This window comes from Peromyscus eremicus, chromosome 6 (assembly GCF_949786415.1).
Source record: "Peromyscus eremicus chromosome 6, PerEre_H2_v1, whole genome shotgun sequence".
NCBI lineage: Eukaryota > Metazoa > Chordata > Mammalia > Rodentia > Cricetidae > Peromyscus > Peromyscus eremicus.
The window spans coordinates 22,644,644-22,670,474 of NC_081421.1; the positions used below are offsets into that span (position 1 = coordinate 22,644,644).

General features: G+C 36.0%; 1 protein-coding gene across 1 annotated transcript in view; it reads right to left on the minus strand.

Annotated features, from left to right (window-relative positions):
- Naaladl2 (N-acetylated alpha-linked acidic dipeptidase like 2) overlaps window positions 1-25,831 on the minus strand; it is an 865,055-nt gene that overhangs the window by 548,462 nt on the left and 290,762 nt on the right. Inside the window, exon 4 of the mRNA XM_059265279.1 lies at window positions 13,561-13,680. Within this exon, the coding sequence (XP_059121262.1) occupies window positions 13,561-13,680 (120 nt within the window). The remainder of the gene's footprint in view (window positions 1-13,560; window positions 13,681-25,831) is intronic.

Genomic DNA, 25,831 nt, shown 5'->3' on the forward strand with positions numbered 1-25,831 from the left:
TGGTAGCATGAAGAGTACTTTTGTAAACACTGCTCAGTAGGGGTAAAGGCTGTAGGCATACACCAGCTCAACTTCTGTTTTCAGTAAGTTGTATAGGTGTTGTCTTCAGCAACACAGCCTTTCCTCAGTTTGTGGAGAGCAGCCAATATCCTTGACAATAGCCTGGCTTGTTTGGGAGTTCCCACAATGTTCTTTTGGCCAACAATTCTATTAGATGTAACCCATCCCCAAAACTGGAGTCTTCATTTGGTGATGAGAGATGTCCAGTTGTGTTTCCATCTCCTCCCGTGATTCCATTTAGACCTCCTTCATATATGTACATATTTTAGGAAACGTCTACAGTTTGAGATTTCCATACAACCCCTCAAACTTAGTTTTAACTCTTTCTCCCTGTATTCCCCTCCTTACCCTTCTCTTCTCTCCTACTTTCCACTTGTTTCTTTTCCTCCTAAGGAAAGAGAAAGAAAAGTGTAGATTTGTATGAGAGGGCAGGTTAGTGAGATCTAGAAGGAGTTAGTGGAGGGGAAATCACAATTAGAAAATATTATATAAAAATAATTTTCAATAAAAGACAAAAACTGAAGTAGCAAGTATTCTTCAATATCCTAAAAATTCATGATCAACATCAATTGTTACAGCATTCTCTACTCTTTCCTAAAAGATAAAGCAAATATACTACTCTTCTAAAAATTAAAAAGTAGCAATAAAATGATTCCTAATGACATCCTGCTCAACTCATAGGTCAGTGTCATGCTCAGCCACTACCTCTTGCACTAGATGGGAACAAATACAGAGACTCATAGCCAGACATTATACAGACAGTGAGAGACCCTGAAACCCTCAACATGCGATGATATGTCTCCATCAAATCCCTCCCTTCAAGTTTCAGGGAACCCCACAGAAAAGGAGGTGGAAAGAGTATAAGAGCAAGAGGGGATGGAGGGCTCCAAGAAAACAAGACCTGCTAAATAAACATTATTAGGCTCATATAAACTCAGAACTGAGATAGTTTGCACAGTGCCTTCAGGGATCTGCACCAGGTCCTCTGCATATATATTATGGCTTCCAGTTTAGTGTTTTCATGGAATTCCTGCATGTATAAACAAGTGGTCTCTGAATCTTGTGCCATGTCTTGGAATTTTTCCTTCTAATTATTTGTCTTGTCCAACCTGGATGTGATAGGGTTAGTTTTCTCTTATATTTTGTTATATTTTTATTATTATTTCTTAGAAGACTATTTGTTTTCTAATGAGCGACAGAAAGGGAGTGGATCCAGATGAGAGGGAAAGGGAGGTTGGGTTGGGAGGACTAGAAGGAGGAGAAACCATAATCAGGATATATTAATAAGAAACAAATATATTTGCAATAAAGGGGAAAATTCCACCAAGATTAAGAGAAAAAAATCTTAAAATCTCAAAAACAAAAATTATGATAAAAAATAGATTGTATTTTTCTGTTTTATCATCAATTAGAGGTCTACACAGAGAAACCCTGTCTTGAAATAAAAAATAAACAGACAAATAAAAAATGTTCTATTTATAATGGAAAAGAAGTAATGTTTTCAATTATGTGACAGACATTTTGGTGTCCATAATACCATACCATCAATAATTTCTGCTATTACTCATCATAGCCCTGCTATTACTGAGGCAGACATATGCTGGATCAGCTGCTGTGTGGGGTAATAAGTGTGACATGCCGGTCTGCAAGAATTCTCTCTTAAAATTCATGCAATTCCTGATTTTATATGAGGAAGTCTATCATACAACTTTGTAAAATTAATCCCTGAGAATTACAAATGTCTTATAAGTACACATGCCATTTCTAGAGTTATATAGTTAAACATTTAAGTTCTAGGCTGAAAAGTATGCTGATAGTTTTAAAAAAAATCTGTGGAAGTCTAGCAGCTTATAGTAGAAAGAAAATTATAACTGAAAATAGAAAAGCTGACAGTTTCTCTTAAATACTTGCTAATATCATTTCTTAATTATAAATGTTAGTCTAAATTTATCTAACCTAGTTTTGTAGATTAAAGGAACTGTTTAATTCTTTGATTTTTTTCAATAATAAATTATTTAAAATGTGGAATTATTCTAATAATGATCAGAACCACTAATGCTGTGTTCTAAAATTTAGCCAGATGATCATAATATCAAAATAATTATTAAGTAAATGAAAAAGAAATTTATATATTCAATGAGGTTACCAGGTATAATCTAAAATGCAACATAAGAGAAAATATAAAAATAATATTTATGTTTAGACAATAAAAATGGAAATGTAGAAAATAAAATATAAAAATTTTAGCCCTAATAAAAACTCTTTTGAAATATTAATTATTCAAACAGAAAAAGAAGTTTGCATTTGTAACTATAATATGCATAGGCTGTAAAACTTTCTAGATAGCTTTTATATAAACATAGTGTATTTATATTTTTAGTTAAAGTTAGTTAATGAAAATGTATGAGTTTGATAAATTTAGTTTTACATTAATAATTACTAATTAGAACAATATTTTATTAGGTGGAGATTGTTTCAATGTTCAAGTAAACTATTTTGTGGTCTATTAATAGTTTGTATAACTTATTAAATAGTAATTTGTTGTAAAAATGGGACCTCTACTGAACTGAAATTTAGATATAATACACCATGTAGCTTTTATTTTTATGATATTTTTGTCTTTAAAACAATTACTGAATTTAAATATAATTTTTATTTTGTTAGTCAACTACTCCTAAACATGAGACATGCTCTGGAGTGGTTGATATAACCCACTGTCATTCCACTGGAAAAACTGATTTTTCCCTCTCCTAGAAGTTATAAATGACAGTTCAGTTGTTAGCCTTTACCCTAGTAGCTAGGTATTCATTCATTCATTTATTCATTCATTCATTCAATTTTTAAAACTATAACAAAATAAAATATAATAAGATAAAGCAAAAACTGTCATCTTGAAGTTGGACCAAATAAACTAAGAGCCCAAGAAATGGCACAAGAATCAGAGACATACTCATTCCTTCACTCAGGAATTCCATAAAAATGTTAAATTGGAAGCTATAATACAAACGCAGAGGCCCTGGTTCAACTAGTTCCGGCATTGTGCATCCTGCTTCATTATCTGTGAGTTCATCTGAGCTTTGCTCATGTTGATTTAGAGGGTCTTGTTTTCTTAGGTTCCTCCATCCCATCTGGTTCTTAAATTCTTTCTGCCTTCTCTTCTTCAGGGTTTCCTGATTTCTGAGGGGAGGAATTTGATGGAGACATATTATTGAGTGATGAGTGTTCTAAAGTCTCTCACTCTCTGTCTAATGTCTAGCTGTGGATCTCTAAATTTGTACCAATCTGCAGGAGGAGGAAGTTTCTATGATGATAGTTGAACAAGACATTGATCTATGAGTATTGCAGAATATCATTAGGAGTCATTTTATCACTACATAGTTTTTTTCTTTTCTTTTCTTTTCTTTTTCTCTCTCTCCCGCCCTCTCATTTTTGGACCAGTATTTTTAGCATTGCCTTAGGTTCCTCAGTTATCTAGTCTCAGGTTCTTGGCCACCCAAGCTGCTCCTGGTTTGGGTCCCATTTGCAGAGTAGCCTTAAGTCAATCAGTTATGGGTTGGTTAGCCCCATAAGATTTTTGCCACAATTGCTCTAACATATCTTGCAGATAGTACACCATTGTAGATGATGGGTTTGGGCTTGGTGTTTATGTTTCACTTTTGATAGCACACAGAGTACCTTCCTGTACTAAAGATGTTCGAACACAGGGGTGAAGAAGGCTCTATGTAGGCACCTGCTCGACATCACGATGTTCAACAAGTTGTATAAGTGTTGTCTTCAACAATGGGCCTTGCTGTCAGTTTGTCTTGGCAACAACCTAGGTTGTATGGGTATTCCTGTGCGACCCTTTTGGACAACAATTCAATTAGATGTAGCCCAATCCCATTACTGGAAGCCTCTTTTGGTGACAAGGGTTGGCCAGTTTGGACTCTGTCTCTCTAATTGTTTGGTGATTTCACTTAGAACACCTTCATATAAATGTATATTTTAGGAAGTTTCTACTGTATTAGGTTTCCATACTATTTCCCAAATGACCCTTACTTTTAGATTTCTTTCCCCATATTCTATCCCACAATCCCCTTGATCCTTTCATTCCAGTCCCCAATCATACATAACTATCCATTTAATTTCCCTTTCCCAATGAGATCTATCTGTTCTCTCTAGTCCTTTACTATATACCTACCCTGTGTGGTTCTATGGATTGTAGCTTAGTTATCATTGACTTAAGAGTTAATATTCATATATAAGTGAATATATACCATATTTGTCTTTCTGGGTCTGAGATACCTCACTCAGGAATTTTTCTAGTTTCATCCACTTGCCTGCAAATTTCATTATGTCATTTTGTTTAATCGCTGAATATTACTCCATTGTGTAAATGTACCACATTTTTTAAATCTGTTTTTTCATTGAGGAACAACTAGGTTGTTTGCCTTTTCTGGCTATTGTGAATAAAGCAGAATGAACAAGATTGAACAAGTGTCTTTGTGGTAGAATAAAGCATTCTTTGGCTAGATGCCCAAGAGTGATATAGCTGGACCTTGAGGTAGAATGATTTCCAGCTTCCTGAGGAACTACCACACTGATTTACATAGTAGCTGTTCAAGTTCGCATTCTCAGCAGCAATGCATGAATGCTCCTTTTACTCCACATCTTCAACAGGATGAGCTGTCACTTGTTTTGTTGATCTTAGCCATTCTGACTGATGTAAGATGGAATCTCAAAGTAGTTTTGATTTGCATTTCCCTGATGGATAAGGATGTTGAACATTTCTTTATGTGTTTCACAGTTACGAGTTTCCTCTGTTACATATTTAGATCTATACCCCATTTTTTTTAAATTGGGATTTTTTTTTTGTCTAGTTTCTTGAGTTCTTTAGTTATTTTGAACATTAGCCCTTTCTTAGATGTGTAGTTAGGAAAAATATTTTCCCATTCCACAGGCTACTGCTTTGTCCAAATGATGTTGCCCTATGATATGCAAAATCTTATCAGTTTCATGAAGTCCCATTATTAGAGGTGGATTTCAGTGCCTGTGCTATTGATGTTCTGCTCAGAAAGTTGTCTCCTGTGCCAAAGAGTTGAAGCCTGTTCCCCACTTTCTCTTCTATCAGGTTCAGTGGATCTGGTTTTATGTTGAGGTCTTCTATCCATTTCGAGTTGAGTTTTGTGCAGGATAATAAGTATGGGTCTCTTTTAATCCTTCTATAGGTGGCCATCGTGTTTAACCAGCACCATTTGTTGAAGATGTTGTCTTTCTCCAGTGTGAATTTCTGGCTTCTTTATCAAACGTCAGGTTTCCATGGGTGTAAAGATTTATATCTGGGTCTTCAATTTGATTTCATTGATCCACTTGTTCATTTTTGTGCCAGTGCTATGCTCCTCTATTACTGGAGTCTACTGTTACCTCCAGCAGTTGTTTTATTATGCAAGGTTGCTTTAGCTATCCTGTTATTTTTCTTTTTCCTTTTTCTCTTTCTTTCTTTTTTGTGTGTTTTTATATGAAGCTCAGAACTGTCCTTTCATGGTCTATGAAGAATTGTGTTGGAATTTTTATGGGGATTGCATTTAACCTATAGATTGTATAGAATGGTCATTTTTACTATGTTAATCCTACTGATGCATACACATGGGAGGCCTTTCCATCTTCTGATATCTTCTTTGATTTCTTTCTTCAGTGATTTGAAGATTTTACCATTCAAGTCTTTCCCTTGCTTTGTAAGAGTTATCCCAAGAGATTTTATATTATTTAATACTATTGTGAAATGTATCGTTCCCCTGATTTCTTTCTTGTACCATTCGTCATTTGTATATAGGGAGGTTACTGACTTTTGTGAGTTAATTTAGTATCCAACTACTTTGGATACTAAAAGACTGTAAGTCTTTACCAACTGTAGGAGTTTTCTAGTGCAAATTTTTGGTTCACTTGTGTTTGCCATCATATCTTTTGCACGTAAATATACTTCAACTTCTTCCTTTTCAATTTGTATCCCTTTAATCTACTTCAGTTGTCTTAGTGCTCTAGCTACGACTTCAAGTACTATATTGAATAGGTGTGGAAAGAGTAGACAACCTTGTTCATAATAATAATACGAATAACATTTGGCCAGAGGTTTAATATTAGCACAACCTTAGTTGAGACTATCTGTATAATTATGGTCAGATTGTAACATGGGGAGCAGCTAGACTGTTTTCCAAGGTGCCACAACCAGTGAGCAATAGGAACAGTGTTTGCCGTAATTTGCACCATACAGTATTCTACTATACCATTTTAAACAAATTCTCATTGAACACAGAGTAAATAGGGAAGATGAATTACACTGTGAAGCCCTGAAACATTTTAAAAATTTGCCAACCAGACATGAGAAGGATAGGAAAGTCTAAAATGTGAAAGAAGGGGGAGTATTTCCATAATGTGTTCTCTAGGTTAATGATTCCAAATGTTTAGGCTACTTTTTAATGTTTTAGAATTTTTATGAAATAGTGATAGTTTAGGGATTAAATAGGAAAGAATGTCTATTTCCTCTTCTTCCTCTTTTCTTTCCCTCCTCCCTAACTAGTTCATTCTCTCCCCCTCTCTGTCTCTCTCTCTGTCTCTGTGTGTCTGTCTCTCTCTGTCTCTCTCTCCATCCCCTTCTATTCTCCCTCCATTTCTTCTCTATCCCTCATTCCATTTCCTCCTGTTTATTTGTCCTCTTCTCTTTTGTGTTCACTTTTTTAAAGTGTACACAGCAACATTTAATTGAGAGAAATAAAATTCTCCATCCTTTCATGCTACAAAGTAAGTATGAATACATGGAGATGATTGTTCTCAGTATCCCACAATAAGAGGTATCAAAACAAAAAAATCCTCTCATGATGTTACTTGTTATGATTTGATAGTTTTTGAATGGTTCAATATCTAATGAAAATTAAATAAATTAAAGATATAAGTAAGCTAATATCTATGTGATTAGCTAAACATAAATATAGGCATGACATCTAATTATCTAGTTATCTCTAGACAACACATGAAGCTTTGTGGACACACTTGCATTTAGATCCAAGCCACAAGAAACACTTAAATATTCGGAAAGTAATGTGAAATATTCAAATATATGTATTTGTTCTAAATTCACTTACTTTAATTGCTTTTTTAATTTTTTCCAACTCAACTGTTTTTTTATTGATTCTTTATGGATTTCACATCATGCATCTTGCCCCTTTCCATCCACCCTCTTCCTTCAACCTAGCATATCCTCCAGGATAAAAACAAAATAAATTTTAAAAATAGAAGAGAAAAAAAGAAGAAAGAAAAGGAAAATCTCATCGTGGAAGCTCTTGTGTGACACCATGAGTCACATGGTATACCCTTTAGTTCATCTATGTTACTTACAAGTGTTTATTGCAATGAGTCATTGGTCTGGGTCAAGGCCTCTGGCTTCTGCTGCACCATCAATTCAGGACCCTCACTGGAGCTCTGCTTGGATAGCTTCTTATTCTGTGTCATGGAGATCCTACAACTTGGAATCAGCAGGATCTACCTGCTCACATGCTCCAACAGGTCATGGATGGAGTAGATGATGGGATGGGTCAACTCATAGCCCTGGTTCTGGGTCAGGAGAGTTGCTGGTTTGGTCAGCCTGCTAGCTCTCCCTTGTTCTCACCACCACGGTGAGCTCTCTGGACTAGTTCTCCTCCTCTCATGTTCTTAGTTTGGCTTGCCCACACCACCAGGGCCAGCTCTACTGTGTTGCCCAGGGAGTGGTAACAGGGACCACTCTGCAGAGTGCTGTAGCTGGTGAGAGGCAGGGCTAGCTCTCCTGCTCTCCCACCTGCCACAGGCCACAAGGGCTTAGAGAGAGTGCTTCTCTCCCTTGCTCATGCCACCGTAGAACAGATGAAGGGCAAGGCCAGACCACATTTTCTATGACAAATGAAAGCATTCTGGAATCTTATAATTACAAATTATGGAGGCACAGGTCTCTTATAATTACTTCTGAGAACTGGGTGTGAAGTGCCCCATTAAATTATTCAGTGAACAAAGTACATCTTTTCTAAGTAGCAAGATAATATTTGCCTTTTATTTTTCTTCATTAAATACTAGCAAAAATTGCTTTGAGTTAAACAGAAGCAAGTGTGTCTTCAAATTCAGAATCACTCTAACCTCAGCAGTGAGTGACACCATTTAAATAAGTTTTTGTCCAAAAATATTCTAAGGTTGCCATTCAAACTGTGTTCTCTGTACCAGAGAAAGATGGTATTTTGAAAGTTTCAATAGGAAAATGTGTTTCTTTCCTTTCATAACTTGTCAGCCCCACAACACACATAAAGCTTAACAGTGCTCATTGCTGCATACTCCTCACCTATCAGAAGCTGTTTAGAATGGAACAACAATGTCATTGATCAGAGAGGCCTTAGAGTCCCCCAAAGCAATATGGGTTCTTGTCATCCTTCTTGGTTATTCTCCAGAACTAAATAAGATCCTGATGTCTGAAGGCACCACACACCTTGGTTTCACAAAATAGAAAAATTAGGCTGGAACTTACCTAGCAGCCTCATGTCTGCCTCCTAGCTTTCATAATGACAAAATTACTAAGACAGTTGATGGGCAAGAAATGTCATCAATGGTTTTAACCAGTTGTGAATTCTGCAAACAACACTAATTTGTCAGGCAACATGTAGGTATTTGTGTAATAGTGGCAAGAAATTATGAAAGTAACCAATTGATTTTAGGCTCACTTCACAGGAGGGACAAAATGCCCAGAACTGTAAATATAGTCAAATGCTCATGGGAAGGAAGGTTATGGGGAACTTAATTCTGTTTTTAGTTAAATTGGCATAGCATCAAATCACCTTATAAATACGCTCTTATACCTAGACAGCACTTAACAAGACCTTCTCCTCCAAGGCTAAGGGAACATTGTGGAGAGGAGGTAGAAAGAAGGAGAGAGCTAGAAAATACAGAAATATACTGTGAAATGCCATCTTCTGGACAATATACAGCCATAGGAATCAGGAATTCTCAACAACTAAAGATGCCTACACTAGGTCTGTACAAGAATGGTTCCACAAACAAGCAGCAATGGATGAGGAGAGGCCCAGAGTGGGTACTGCTGAATTTAGGGAAAGGAGCCCTTATCAGGTTCCAGTGGATAGTCCAAATAAAGTAGTCACACAGATGGCAATGGTTAAACTAAATGGGTCAGACAACAAAACCAAACATCATGAATCTAGGAAAAGTATAGGAAGTGAGGAGGAGAAGTTCACAGAGGGAGATAAAAAGAAGATTGTAGAGGGATTAACCAAAATATATTATATGTACACATAAAATTTTCTTTTTTATTATTATATTTTATACTCTTTAAACAATTTTAAAATTTAAATATATTTTGATCATTTTCTTCCCCTCTCCCAAGTTCTTCCAGATCTGCTCCCTCTCCCTACCAACTTAAATTTAAGTTCTTTCTCAAAAAAGCAAGCAAATACCTGATACAACAACAAAATACACCCCCCCAAAAAAAACCCTCCAAACTCTAACCAAATAACACAGAAAAACTGTGGAGTCCGTTACATGTTGTTCAACTACTTCACCTGAACATGAGGCCTGTCCTCCAGTGGCTGATATATCCAGTGCTACTTTATTGGAGAAAACTGATTTTCCTCTCCCAGCAGGTGTAACCTTTTCCTGAGTGGCTGGGTTTTCATTCATTCATTCATTCATTCATTCATTCATTCATTCATTCATGTTTTTTAAAGTACAACAAAATAAAATATAATAAAATACAGCAAAGACTATCACATCTGGTTGGACAAGACAAACCAACTGGAAGGAAAGAGCCCAAGAAAAGGCACAATAGGAATCCAATAAAACACTAAACTGAAAGTCATAATATGTACACAAAGGACCTGCTGCAGACCCATGAAGGCCCTGTACATGCTGCTTCACGTCTCTGTGAGTTCATATGAGTTTTGTTCATGTTGATTTAGAGGGCCTTGTTTTCCTGGTGTCCTCTAACCCCTCTGGCTCTTATACTCTTTATGAATTAATTTAAATCTTCGAAAATCTTAGGAAATGAAGTAAGATTTACTTTCCAGTCTTTGTCCAATGTACCACTTATTTTTGCTACATAACAAGTAAATACATCCATATTTTGATTTGGGGAATTGAATGAGAAATTAAGTGAACGTTCTCCCATTTTTGATGTTCCTCTAACACATGAAGTGGCCTGTTTGGGTCTTGTGTGGTACTGTGGGATGTATGGCAAATGTGTTGCTAATTAATCAATAAAACACTGATTGGCTGTTGGCTAGGCAGGAAGTATAGGCAGGGCAAGGAGGAGAATAAAGCTGGGAAGTGGAAGGCTGAGTCAGAGAGACACTGCCAGCCACCACGATGAGAAACAGCTTGTGAAGATGCCGGTAAGCCACGAGCCATGTGGCAAGGTATAGATTTATAGAAATGGATTAATTTAAGCTGTAAGAACAGTTAGCAAGAAGCCTGCCACGGCCATACAGTTTGAAAGCAACATAAGTCTCTGTGTTTACTTGGTCGGGTCTGAGTGGCTAGGGGACTGGCAGGTGAGAGAGATTTGTCCTGACTGTGGGCCAGGCAGGAAAACTCTAGCAACAGTGTGGTTATGAGTTCACAAATGCAATGCCCATTTCATGGCTGGAAGCAGCATTTCAGAAGCTCCCCCCTCATCTTCGTCTCCTACATTATTTCCATCCCTCTTCTGCTTGCTCCCTGAGCCTTGGGGCTGGAGAAGGTTGATAGCTCATTTGCTTTTGAGAACAATTATCATCTGGCTTAAACAAAGGCTTCTGAGAAAAATGATATCCAGGATAAATTAAACAATATAGACCTCACAAACATACAAAAAAATAACAAATAGTACACATATGCTTCATGGAAATGAATTTTCAAAACATAGTGTTTGTCAGAATTTTTAGATACCTAACTAGAATATTTCCTAATGATCTTCCACTTGTCTTGAAGATTTGAAAACCATAGACTTCATTGACTATTGTAGATATAGATGGCTGGTGATTTGTAAGCAGTACTCCTCATTTATTCTGTATGTTTGTATCTCAAAAGGAAAGTCTTTCATGCAACACACACTGATCATGAACCATACAGCAATGTATTGGCATCAAGGTATAGAATGATGGATCATATGATTTTCATTTTTCCTATTGTATAGCATGTTTTATCAGATAGATAAAATAGTTCATTTTTAGGAATCTGAAAAAAATCAGGATACTTAAATCTTTAAATTTTTCAATTTAAATTTAAAATACATATAATGATAATAAAACATTTTAATAACTCACTCTATGCCAGTGATAGAAACATGACCTACACTTTTCCATTTGTAAGAATAGCAGTAGGATTTGTAAATTTCATGTGTAGTTTTACTGTGCTGAAATGACATAGTTAATTAATTATGTGTTCACTTATAATTTACTCCATATATTATTTTCTCCTTTATGTGAAGGCTATTGTGTTAGGACCTAGACTATAGTGGAAACTCTGTCCATTGTAACTTATTTAATTTTACATGTTATAGAGTATACACCATTTATTTATTACTGCAGATAGTGAAAATGTACACAAGAAGAAGTAAAATGCTTTATAGTATTTTATTTAAAAAATGTTTCATAGTGGAATTAATTTTAGCAAGTTGAGAACTTATGAGGATCTCAGGTCACATACTGCCTCTGAGTGCACTCTGACTTTTTGAAGATTGATCAAAGCAAATCTTAGACAAAGCTTATAGTAACAAAGAACTACCCCATACCAAATAGATTGTTAGTCCGTATTCTAAGCTTCAGACTTAAAAAGCAGGCACAGATATGCTCTAGAGAATTGGTTGACCAGGGCACAAAAAAGACTTACCCATCCACGAGCCATACAAACTATCCACCTGACAGGAAGGTGGGTCACTGGTCCTCTACAAGAGCATCAAGTGCTCTTTACCATGGAGCCACTGCTCCAGATATTAATTTGAAATTTTAAAGGCATTTTCTATTTTAAAATACACAATAATTGTATAACATGTAGATGTAGGCAAGTGTAAAGATGGAGACATCATCAGTTACTAAAGTTAACCTAAGTCAAATTTCATAATTGGTACAATGAACACATTAGACCCACACACACACACATCAACTGTGTTACTTTGGTTTCCTCTTCCATTTAAAAATACTCATTTGATTGACCTCTAAAAATATGGAGTCATTTTCAGTATTGGATTACATGTATGTACTACTGTTAATATTTTGTTATTTTTGACCATGACTGTATTTATTATCTTTTTTCTCCAATTAGAATACATTGATTGAGCATGATTTCTGTAACTATATGTGACTGTTTAAAAGTATTTATTGCCTTTCAAAAGATTATTGAGCCCAGAATAATATCACTGTCCTTTTTATCTTTAAAACTATATCACAACTATACATGATCTAACACTGATTTAAGTAATCCTTGAAAGATAATGAAAAATATGTACAGAGAATTCTCCTTCCTTCCTTCCTTCTTTTTCTTCCTTCCTTTCCTTTTTTTTTAAACAGGGTCTTACTTTGAAGTGTTGGCTGGCCTGGAGCTATGCAGTGAGCCAAGTAGACCAGGCTAGTCTAAAACTCAGAGAGATAAACCTGATTTTGCCACCTGAGTGCTGAGACTAAAGGAATGTACCATCATCATCCAACAGTTTTTGGAAATATTTTTTGGGGACTGGAGATTAGAAAAACCCTTAAAAATTGGATAAGAAAAAGTTCAATGTGTCTTCAAAACAAGGGGCTTCCTATGAAATAACCACAATGACCATTCTTTCTCAACAGAAATAGAAAATGAAATAATAACCTGCAGCACTGGCTATACATTGTGCTAAATCCTTATCCAGTATTTAGTTTGAATTGCTTTAATTATACAGATGTACCTAGTGAATAATTGTTAATAAACTTCAATTTAGATAAAAATAAATAAAAATTCTACATCTCCTTAGAATATTTTATTTTAATTGGAGTCCTAAGTGTAGGCAGTCATGTGAAGTTACAGAGTTTACCAAATTAATCACAGAAGAGTATGTCAGTTAGATTCTGATCAAAGAAGTTGGATGCACATGGAAATCAGCCAATTTTGAGCACAGATTGGAAGTTTCATATATGTCTTGAGAAGATGTAGCCCAAGTTCTCTTTGTCAGCATTTAGATGTGAACCTTTATATGGCTATGCTCCTCGACTGGGAGCTCACAGACTCACCAATCCCCAAGTTAATGCATCTCCTCATTTAAGGAATACAGGCATCAATTTCTTTTCTATCAAGATATTGATTTATTTAATTTGGAAATGATACTTCTTATAATTCTCTCTCTCATACACCGGAGCACACGCATGCCGCACGCACGCACACAAGCACACATATGCACTCTCTCCATATACATACCTTCAAAAGCCTCTACCTCAAACAGCAATAAAAACTTCATTTACTCTATCACCAAATAAGAGCCTTTGTACTAACCTTATACAGCAGTGGTAATTTTCCTAATTTCAGGAGTGCAATTTGATTTGTTGTATTTTTAAATTGTGTGATCCTTTTTAAATCATCTGCAGTTCCATAACTCACGTCGATGACGTCAGCCTGAAAGAGAAGAAAATATAAAGAAAAATAAAACCTTGTAGTGAGAATTATGTCAGTTACCCAATTGTTTGTGGTGATTCGAATCTTCAAAGACAACTTGTGCTGTCCTAACCTTAACTCTCTAATTGACCAGTTACAGTGTTGCCTCTTTACACAAGGATGAAGCTTCTCTGCCTTCTCCCTTCTATGAGTTGAAAACCATCTGGTTGGGTTTTCTAGATTCATGTTTCATGAGTCATTTTACAAACATCAGAGGATTAATTTTTTAGGATCAATAAGAATCATAATAATCATAACAATCTCAGGGTTGCAAGTTTAACCATTCATTATTATTATTATTATTATTATTGCTATTATTAAGTACAAAGTCCTCTATGAATAATTGTGCACAACTGTTCAAATTGCTCACATGACCAGATATCATTGACAATTGTTATGTCACCCACCACAAATATGGCATTCTGGTCTTGAAAATATTGTACCAAATAACTATTTATGCCATAATTCCATCACACATTACCTCTATATTGTTCTTTTTAAATAGTTCTCCTTTCTCTCAAGTAAAATATTTATGAATATGTGAAACTTCCATCAGTGGTCCCGGTTCCCTTTCCTTTCGCAAAATTCTGAACTGCAGGACCCATCAAAGAGACATTCCTAGCAGGCAAGATGACTCTTTTCAGCTATGCTTTTTTTGTAATTTTTGTTATTAAAATAATTGTTGTTGTGGGTTCTAATGTTTATGTATTACAAAATGTGTTCTTTCAAGTTACAGCTTGCAATAGAGATGATGAAGCAAGGAGTGAGTGGAAGCGGATGGAGAAATGGGGAGGGGAAATTCAGCTGAGTCTGAGGACTTCATCTGGCAGTACACAACCAGCCTCCCTAGATGATACCTTTGAGCAAAGGATTCTGTTTCAAGAACTCATAAGTACTGTACACAGTCAAGAAGCAGAGATCAGTGGACACATGCCATTCCTCCATTCCATTTTTCATACAGCAAAATCTGTGATCCAAGCCAGGCAGTGGTGTTACTCCCAGTTGGCAACTCTTCTCACTGCAGTTAATGTTGTCAGTGCAGCCTCCCACAGGCATGGCCAAGTCCATCTAGCCACTAGGTAATCTGGATTCTGTCAAGCTGACAACTGACATTAACCATCACTTTCAGCTATCACCTTTGTCAACATCTTCAAAACTTTGCTAACACATCAAGGCCCATTTCAGACCTTACCTATCAGATGGACTGCATTTCACTGTTACTCAATATAAACTGCTACTAGTTTTACTTTCAAATAATCTGCGTCTGCCTCTGTTAAGGACCTCCCTGCCTTGTCCCTGTGGTGTGTATGCATGTGTGTGAGTGTATGTGCCTGCACTAGTGTGAGTATATGTGTGTGAGTATGCATGTGTACGTGCATATGTGCATGCATGTGGGCTTGCACAGTTTCAATTTTTACTACTATGAAACTTCTTGCTGAGGGCACATTGCACATTATTTTTCCCAATTATTCATCATGCATTGTCAGTTGCTGAGGCTTGTATTTAAATAATTATGCAATATAGGAAAAGCTAAGTTATACTTTCAAGTGAATTTGTCAAGAAACCTAATTGTTAAAATACTTCTGTCAGAATTGGTTTTCACTATAATTTTCTTCCTATTAAAACACAATTAAGTAAGTGCCTTTAATATAACTTTTTGAGTTTACTAATACCATTAACATATAAATAACAGTTAATCTATGATCTTAAAAACCTGGTTAAATAAATTATCACATATTATTAGTGAGTGCACTGCAAAAAGAAGAAAAATTGTATTTTTCATTCTAAATTAGCAAGCTATACACTAATTATTTGAGATTCAGTGGCAGAACCTAGAAATAGACTATTACTCTTTTGGTCACATTAATGAACATATTTGTCATATTTAGAAATGGTTGAGGGAAAACTTTACAGCTTTGGGTGGACAAACCCACTGGTAGAATTTTGTTTATATATATATATATATATATATATATATATATATATATATATATGTGTGTGTGTGTGTGTATATATACATATATATTTATATATGTGTGTATGTGTGTGTATGACAACTACAAAAATATCAATCATGAAAAAATATTACATTACTAGATATTATCAATAGCTTACAAAAACCTATCAAAAGTTCAATCAGTTTTTCACTTCACCTCATGTAAAATACATGTCAATAGACCAAAGAATTTTGGCATAGAAGAGATTTTATCCTCAAAATAATGTTCTTCAGCACAGAAAAAAACTATACAAATTTGTTTTAACTTACGTGCAATAATTTCAATATTTACAGTAGCCTTAGTTTTCTGATGACTTGGTGTTTGACAAAAATGCATGTATTGTCTTTTGAAGATTTCTCTGAGAATATCCATTCTGAAAGTCTTTCCTATTTACCTTTAAGAAATCATAGCTGAAAAAAGTATTGAATTGTTCTGACACACATATACAGTGATATGTTAAGTGTCCATCCATTCCTTCCACATGTGATCATTGCTACAATGACCCCTTTCTTACTATGTTTCTCCTGTTGTGTTAGAAAATCGTCCACTAGTCCACCAGGAACACTCTAGTTGGTGTTTGCCCCAAACTAGAGATGAAGTCAAATCTTATGTATAGGTTTTTTTTTGGAATGAGGAACAAAGAACTTTAAAATAACAACAACAACAACAACTGAAAAGCAACAACTTATACTATTCCATGTTAAAAAGAAATCATTTTACTAGGTTGATACCAAAATTGGTCCACATTGAGAAGAAGTTGGATGCATTGTAAAAATGAATGCTTCTGGTAAAATATTTGAGAAGACATCAGCAACGAGATATTAGCAAAGCTTGGAACTGAAACATGGTTGAATGACCCTCCTTACAACAGGACTTTTATGGCTTTTCATGGAATTTCCATAAATCAAAATAGTTGTTAAAAAGTCATAGAAATCAGAAAGCCAGTCTTCTTGTGTAGTACTATAGAATATTAAGATAATTAAATCATTTTAGGAAAGATATTGTGTATCAATGCTTTGCTAAGTGTTCCAATTTTATTGTGAAGAAATGTTTTCCTTGAAGTGTCAAGCTTTTGAGTTGTTAATCAGACATGCTACGGAACAGTAACAATAGCCAAAATAGTATTTGATAAATTTTTGTGTCAGGAACACTCTCTACAATACTCATCTCAGATAGCAACCCAATATTGCCACCACTTCACGATAAAGAAACTGAGACTCAGAAGAAGAAAAGAATCTGTCTAAGGTCTATCACTGGAGGTCAGGAGCTGCACAAACTCTCTGGAGTCATCTTCTGGAGGCCATTTCATCCAGAAAGGTGGTTAACAACTGGATCCCACTAGTGAAGAAAAATTCATGATGCTGTCTGCTTAAACAGAGCCAGTCAATCTGTGAAGCAGAGGCTCTGCTTAAAATTACATTTTCCTGGGGATAGGGGAAAGTCCTTGATGTATATGGATGAGGCCCTGACTTCAGGTCCACAGTGGACACCTGAACAGCTTGGCACTGAGGCCCAGCCCATAACCTCAGTGCTGAGGACAGACACAAGACAATCCCTACAGTGTTGTGTCACCAAAGATGAATATGTGAGCTCTAGGTTCAGGAGAGACCCTGCATCAAAAATAAGATGACAAGTGCCAGGAGACAACTGATATCAGTCTGTGGCTTCCACACAGGTTTGCAAGGACAAAAGCACTCTTTCCAAACAGATAGTCATCACACTCTTCCCCAACACACACACATACACACACACACACACACACACACACGTAAAATATTTTGTAGATTTTTTTGTTCTGTACCAGAACCATCAAAACAGAATCTCCACCAATCTATCTGTCATAGTATGTTCCATCAGCGTCATACACTTCTACAGCATCAGAAGACCAAACAACAGGTGTTTACTTTCTGCCTATTCTGCAGGCTGAGAATTAAAAAAAAAAAAAAGGCCTATAAATTCTACCCTGTTGAATGATTTCTTTCTGTTTGACTCTGAACATAAGAGAGAGAGAGAGGACACATTCTTGATCTCTTAAAACCTTTAAATTTCTCTCATGAGAAACATAAAAACAAGTCGCCACCCTTATAAATTACTTTAACCCTAACATTTTTTCAGAAACCATGTCCAAAACTGAAGACGGAGTTTAACATGTAAATGTTTTGTTCAAAGCAGACAACCTAATCTATAGCCAAGTTCTAGAAGATATTTCTTATGAGCTCTGAAGTGCTCATCTTGTAAGATGTATGCCACGGGAAGAATAAAGTTAGTTAGAAGTGAAACCAACATCACAGAAGAGGAGCAGACTGATTATAAGAGCTTAGGACCATGAGTCCAGCTGCTATACAGTGTCTTCCAGGTGTAAATGGGATGTTGCACCCATGAAATCTAAACAATATGGTTACCTAAGCAAAACCTATATGACACCAGTCAACCTGCTAATGCTATAGTGGAATTTTCACAAGGCTCTACCCTTAGATGAAGAAATACAGGCAATAAATATTTGCTGAGAGAGGGACAATCAGTTTTACCCAGGGATGATCCCTCTCAGATGTTATCTAATTCCAGATAGCCAGGCCTAAATACATGTACATATAAGCAGCACTGAATAGGCCCTGAACAGTAGGCTGAATGTTTGTGTGTGTGTGTGTGTGTGTGTGTGTGTGTGTGTGTGTGTGTGTATACAAATATATATATATCAAGTCAATAATAATTATAGGAGAGAATGTCATGAACTTAAGAGGGAGTTGGGAGAACTTGGGAGGAGGTGGGGGGGAGAGGTTGAAACAATGTAAGTGTAGTATTCATGAATAATGAAATTATCCAAAAGTAATTTACAAAAACAAAGCAAAATAACTTCTAAAATGTTTTTAATTTACTGAAGAAGCATTGTATTTTTAAACATTTCAGTATATTTATTTTATTATTTTGAAGTTATGATGTGGTGTGTGTGTGTGTGTGTGTGTGTGTGTGTGTGTCTGTGTCTGTATCTGTGTCTGTGTAAGCATGCGTTGTCATGGAGCATATGTACAGGTCACGGGATAACTCAGTACAGGACTTGCTTTATTCTTTCCACTAGTGTAAATTTTAAGGATTGTACTCAGGATGTCAGGCTTGGCAGCAAGTGCCTCTATATTTTGAACACTGTAGCTTGTCCAAAACTCTCTATCTTATTAATGACAGGGTTTTTATTTGAAACAGGGGGAATGTATCATGATAAGTTAATTGAAATAAAATAAAATATTATCAATTATATAGAATAAGAATAAATATGCAATGTATACTTTTTCCACAAACAAAATATAGAGGTAAAAATATTTTGGATCAAAATTTTTAACCGATGTAACAATAAAATAATAATTTTCTGTTACAATAATTTCTTTGACATTGATAATCCTATTGTTTTATGATGATATTACCACAGATTGTTTTAGTGGAAATTTTAATTTTTAGAACATAATCTGTAGCTACTTAATGAAATGTTAGAGAGAAATGAAGGTATATATTTCATTTAATTAAAAACAAGAACATTATAGCAACCAAAATATTTAAAATTTATCTATGTCAAACATTAAATATACAGCTCAAATATCCACAAAACAAATGTAAACAGGGAGCACTGTTTTTAAACAGGATAGCTAATATTCTAATTTTTATTCTGCTTTATGCTCTTAAAGTCAATAATCACACTAGTTAGAAACAAACATTGAATCCCTATTAAAGTTAGCATGGTCCTAAAGTTAACTGGTATAAAAATTTAAAATTCTGTAGAAATTTATAAAATTCTGATAGAATTATTTATGCCAGATGTCTATATTATAATCCATGACAAAACTATAATTTATTTTTTAAAAAAAGTTAGATTTCTGATGGGCTCCCATCTTGTTGGTGTAAAAACCATACAACAGGATAGTATGGATTTCTAATGAAACATATCTATTGATACACACACATGCTGATAAGGATGATTAAGAATTCATCAATCATGCAGTGGCCATGGTCATCCTATTCTCTTTAGAACACAGTACGCCAAGGCAACAAAACAAGATAATGTATAAATGAAGTGTGGGTGTGTAAACAGAATAGTAGACTGTGGAAGCAGTTACCACAACTCATATGGTGATATGGAGAGGAGAGAGACATTGGTATTTGTAATCTAGAATGAATTGAAAAGATTCCTTATGAGTAGAACTAAGAAAAATTGGTTCATCATCACATAGATCTTTCCTCAGATATAGAAAAATTTAGCACCACCACAACCCCTGTCCTAAAAGTTATTTCTATTGCAGCATTCTGTATGGTCACACTCTCCCAAATGTTGTATAATTATTACCTTCTAAAGCCTTGGTGAGATTTCAAAGAGGCAGATTCCTTGCCTTATTCTCATTTTATACCCAAGGAAATTGAAGCATAGAATTAGTGACAACAAGAGACCCCAGCTCTGTATTTGATCCAACTAAGTAGAAGTTGGAAGTTTGAGTTTTATGTTTTTGCTTCTTTCTCTTAACATCATTGGCAATGAGTATTTTAATGGTTCCCCAAATTAGGTTCTATCAGAGACATGAGGTTTTGCCAAGTTTTAGTCCTACCTATTCACAGATGACAAGATCATCTTGGACACACACACCAAAGGTGAGAATCTAAAAGCAGAAAACCTGAAAAACCATTTCAAGCAATCAAAGTAACCAAGTCAGACATGTGTCCATTGACAGTCTACCAGTAATGCTTGATGTTACCTGTCAATTTGAAGACTCTAGAATGACCAGGGAGATGAGTCTCTGGGTATACCTGTTAGGGAATTATCTTGATTAACATTAGTTGATATGGGAAGACTCATTCCCTGTGCAGGGAATTCTGGACTCTACAGAATTAAGAAAATGGGCTGAGCATCAGCATGCATGTATTCATCCCTCTCTATTCCCTGTTTATGGATTCAATATAATGAGCTGATTAAAGATGCCAATATTTTTACTTCCACACCATGATATATAAGAGGGAAAAGTAGGAGATAACTGGTTTATGGAAGATCAAAAAATGAAGTAACCAAAAATTATATAATTTCTTTCAAAAATATATAACAGATGCTAGTCTTGATTCTGAAGATACAGAGGCAAATAATTTACAAAATATTGCTTTCATGAAGTTTTATCACTACTTCTCCAATAGCAGCTTTTCTATTGAGTAGATTCCTGGACATATCAGGGTCTAAGCTTCCTTTATTGCTACTCTAACTTTTGTTGAGTGTCATATGAAAGGCTCTGAGGACGGATTGCTGAAGGCCAAGTATGTCCTGTTACATAGGTAAGATCCAGTGGCTAAATTCTAGATGAATCACTCCTTGATTGGCACATTAGAATATAAGGAATAATAAATTAATAACCGCAGGAGGCTTTATTGAATTAATGATGTTCATCTAATTAAGGTAAGGATATTAAAGAAATTGAGAATTCATTCAGAAAACTTTTTCTGAGATGCCATGCCATGAGCATACCGTAATTTTCCTTCTAAAAGCAACTGCAGCAGTTTGGAGTATTGCAAAGCAGAAGTGCTGTGTTTTTTCACCTAACTCTCTAATTCTGAAAACGTCAAAGTTGTAGAATTTACTGGTATGAGGTAGATGTTACTATAAACTATTATGCTTAAAAAAATCATATTTTCAGCTGGGATCTCCCACTTACCCAAGCTCTCTTTCCCTCGACCCTCGCCCTTCACTACCCCCACTCATGTCCAGGCTGTTCAGGTAGATCTCATTCCATTTCTCTGTCATTGGGCGATCCCTGTGTCTTTCTTGGGGTCCTGTTTTCCAGGTAGCCTACCTGGTGATGTGAGTAGCAGTCCAGTCATCCTTGTTCCACATCTAGTATCCTGTTATGAGTGAGTACATACCATGTTTGTCTTTCTGAGTCTGGGATACCTCACTCAGGATGATTTTTTCTAGGTCCATCCATTTATCTGCAAACCTCATGATGTCATTGTTTTTCTCTGCTGAGTAGTATTCCATTGTGTATATGTACCACATTTTGTTTATCCATTCTTCAGTTGAAGGGCATCTAGGTTGTTTCCATGTTCTGGCTATTACAAACAATGCTGATATGAACATAGCTGAACAAGTGCTCTTGTGGTGTGGTTGAGCATTCCTTGGGTATATGCCCAAGAATGGTATAGCTGGATCTTGGGGGAGATGGATTCCCAATTTTCTAAGAAAGCGCCATATTGATTTCCAAAGTGGTTGTACAAGCTTGCATTCCCACCAGCAGTGGAGGAGAGTTCCCCTAGCTCCACATCCTCTCCAGCATAAGGTGTCTTCAGTGTTTTTGATCTTAGCCATTCTGACAGGCGTAAGGTGGTATCACAGAGTTGTTTTGATTTGCATTTCCCTGATGATTAGGGATGTTGAGCAATTCCTTAAATGTCTTTCAGCCATTTGAGTTTCCTCTGTTGAGAATTCTCTGTTTAGTTCTATAGCCCATTTCTTAATTGGACTGTTGGGCATTTTGATATCTAATTTCTTGAGTTCCTTATATATTCTGGATATCAGTCCTCTGTCAGATGTGGGATTGGTGAATATCTTTTCCCATTCTGTAGGCTGTCGCTTTGCTTTGTTGATCGTATCCTTTGCCCTACAAAAGCTTCTCAGTTTCAAGAGGTCCCATTGATTGATTGTTTCTCTCAGTGTCTGTGCTACTGGTGTTCTATTTAGAAAGTGGTCTCCTATGCCAATGCGTTCAAGACTACTTCCTACTTTCTCTTCTAGCAGGTTCAGAGTAGCTGGGTTTATGTTGAGGTCCTTGATCCACTTGGACTTAAGTTTTGTGCACGGTGATAGATATGGATCTATTTGTAGCCTTCTACATGTTGATATCCAGTTTTGCCAGCACCATTTGTTGAAGATGCTTTCTTTTTTCCACTGCTGGCAATGGTCGAGAGACAGTCCGGACTGACCTACTCTGGTGATGGGATGGCCAAACACCCTAATTGTCGTGCTAGAAACCTCATCCAACTACTGAGGGATCTGGATGCAGAAATCCATGACTAGGCCCCAGGTGGATCTCTGTGAGTCCAATTAGCGAGAATGAGGAGGGTTTATATGAGAGAGAATTGTTGAGACCAAGGTCGGATAAAGCACAGAGACAAATAGCCAAACAAATGGAAACACATGAAATATGAACCAATGGCTGAGGGGTCACCAACTGGATCAGGCCCTCTGAGTGGGTGAGACAGTTGATTGGCCTGATCTGTTTGGGAGGCATCCAGGCAGTGGCACTGGGTCCTGTGCTCATTGCATGAGTCGGCTGTTTGAAACCTGGGGCCTATGCAGGGTCGTTTGGCTCGGCCTGGGAGGAGGGGACTGGACCTACCTGGACTGAGTCCACCAGGTTGATCTCAGTCTGTGGGGAAGGCTTTGCCCTGGAGGAGATTGGAATGGGGGGCGGGCTGGGGGGAAGGTGAGGGGGGCGGAAGGGGGGAGAACAAGGGAATCTGTGCCTGTATGTAGAACTTAATTGTATTGCAAAATAAAAATTTTTTAAAAAAATCATATTTTCAGAAATTAAGATATAGGTAAAATTTCCAGGAAAATCAGACTTATCTTTTTAAGTAACATTCTTTAAGTCAAAGCAAACCTTTAAAAATAGCTAAAATTTCCATAAAATGGTATGATAGAAATGGTCATTTAATATCATTATAAAAAAGACTGGCACTCAGGAGGAAGCAGAAGGCTGATGAGGTCAGCCAGGGTTCCATAGAGTAACCATGTCTCAAAAAAAAACCAAACTTTAGATATAAATTCAGTCAAATTTACATGTGTATATTTAAATTTTTGACACTAAAGATGCCACATTTGTTGTGAAGAGATCACAAACAGTCCATCAGTTACCTTTGCTACAAAGCTCACTTGAGGAGTGAACAGATCATCTAAAACTAGAAAGAGAAGGTCATATCTGCCTAAGGGATCACATGTCAATTTTTTAAATTAGTAGCAGCTGTACGTAGCTGTCTCCTCATTTATTTATCCTCACTTGTACGTGGTTACTAAAATATGGACCCCACAAAAGAAAAAATAAAAAGACAAGTAAAATGCTGGACCATTGTCAGCATTACAGAGCTGTTTCAGGGTCACATTGCTATTTTGGTGAAATGAAAGCTTCATCTTCAAAGTCATGTACCCAATATTTAAATAATGGACTTCTGTTCTTGTCCCCCAGAATTCTGCTATTGGATCAATTAAAACCAAGTACATGGAGTTCTGTCCTTTTTCATTTCCCAGCCATGGAAAACTCAAACAAAATATGAGTTATGGAAGCCATTTTTAATAGTGATTTTTTCTCTTTAAGACTTTCCAGCTAAATATTTGACATTGTGTTCAGATTCCATAGGTTAAATTACTGTGCCACGAGAGCTATACATAGCAGCAAGCCATACTCATTGTGCCCAACTAGATATCATGGACTGTTGTGTGATATTTTATTTGTATTCTGACAAATAAAGCTTGCCTGCAGATCAGAGGGTGGAGCTAGACACTAGATATCCATAGAGGCCAGGTGGTGGGGGCTCATGCCTTTAATTCCATCACTTGAGAGGCTCACACCTTGAGAGGCAGACAAAGGAAATAATAAGGCAGGGTGGAGACAGGATCTTGGCCCTTTCATCATCCAGAGAGGGTAAGAAGTCACTGGTGGCTGCTCCTCTGCTTCTCTGATCTTTCAGTTCATTACCCCAATATTTGATTCCTAGTTTTTATTCATAAGACTAACTAGGTTTACACTTCAATGGATCACTCTACATTCACAAATAAAATATTTCATCTCTGCATTACTTAAGTCTTCAAGTTAATGTATGCTTTATTCTTTATTCATAATTTCAAAGGCATTTTTCCTAATTCTTAATATTTGTCATGATAAACAGAAGGTTGGAATATTATGTTCACACAACATGATAAATATAATAAATCTGAATTTTCAAAATCTTAAGACAATGTTTTGAGGTTTTCTCAACTTCTTATTTAAATATATCCACTTTCTTCCAAATAATAATAATAATTGTTATTGTTAATCAAGCATTTCCAATTACCGGACAGACACTCTATATGTTTTTGGGATTTCTACCCACAACAACCATTTAGGTAACTGTCATTTCCCCCTGACATGAACAAGGTCATAAAGAATTAGGAGACTCGATGATTCCCTGTTTGTGCAGTTGACAGGATAGACTCTTGAGTTCTGCTGTCAGTGGGGTAAAGCTGTTATAAATATGTCAATAACAATATATCTTATGCACAGAATGTGTGTGGAAAACAAGATTTCCCACAAAATTGCATTACTTGGATTGTCTCTTGGGCAAAGATTAAAATTTTACAGAAGGAAAACAAACCCCATCCCTAAAATGTATGGGTCTGTTAACCAATACCCTGCCTCAAAAGCAGAACATAGCAGAGACAAAGTCTACTAAATATTAATTATGTTCTTTTTTCCCCCTGAGTCAGCCTAGTTTCAAATAAGACAAAAGAAATGATTTCATAGGAATTAGCTAAAAGCCATATTTTCAGTTTACAAAATTAATTACCTATGGCCAAATCTCATGACCAGTGTCTCCATTCCTGTGATGATATTATTGTTGCAATTCTTATTTTAGTAAAACATAAATATCTTTTTATTCCCTGATGATAAACACATATATGCTAAATTATTTATATATCCATTTTAATATGTATTTTGCATCTGACAAGGCAACTCTCCTTAGGACCCCTTTACTGACCTACCTGTCATTATTATGGGGTAAACAATGTCACCTTTCTAGTGCACAATGAATTACAAAGAATTTGCAAAGCATACCATCCATCATGCTGGCACTAAGTAGGTTTGCAGAGTAGATATCAGATATCACAAATGCTCTTTAGACAGTTACCAGAAAGCACAAATTGGAAGCTTCTACAAAACAGTCCTATGATGAATGGCCATGACAGCTCTTCAAAGTAAAGGGGAGCTACTCCTCTGCAAATAACCTTGTCAAAAGCAAAAGTTGTGGGGAGCTTCGCTGGCAGTGAAAATAGAATAATTTAAAAACTTGTTAATGGTTCTGCCTCATAGAAATTCATGAACACAGAAGGTAGTCAAAATAAG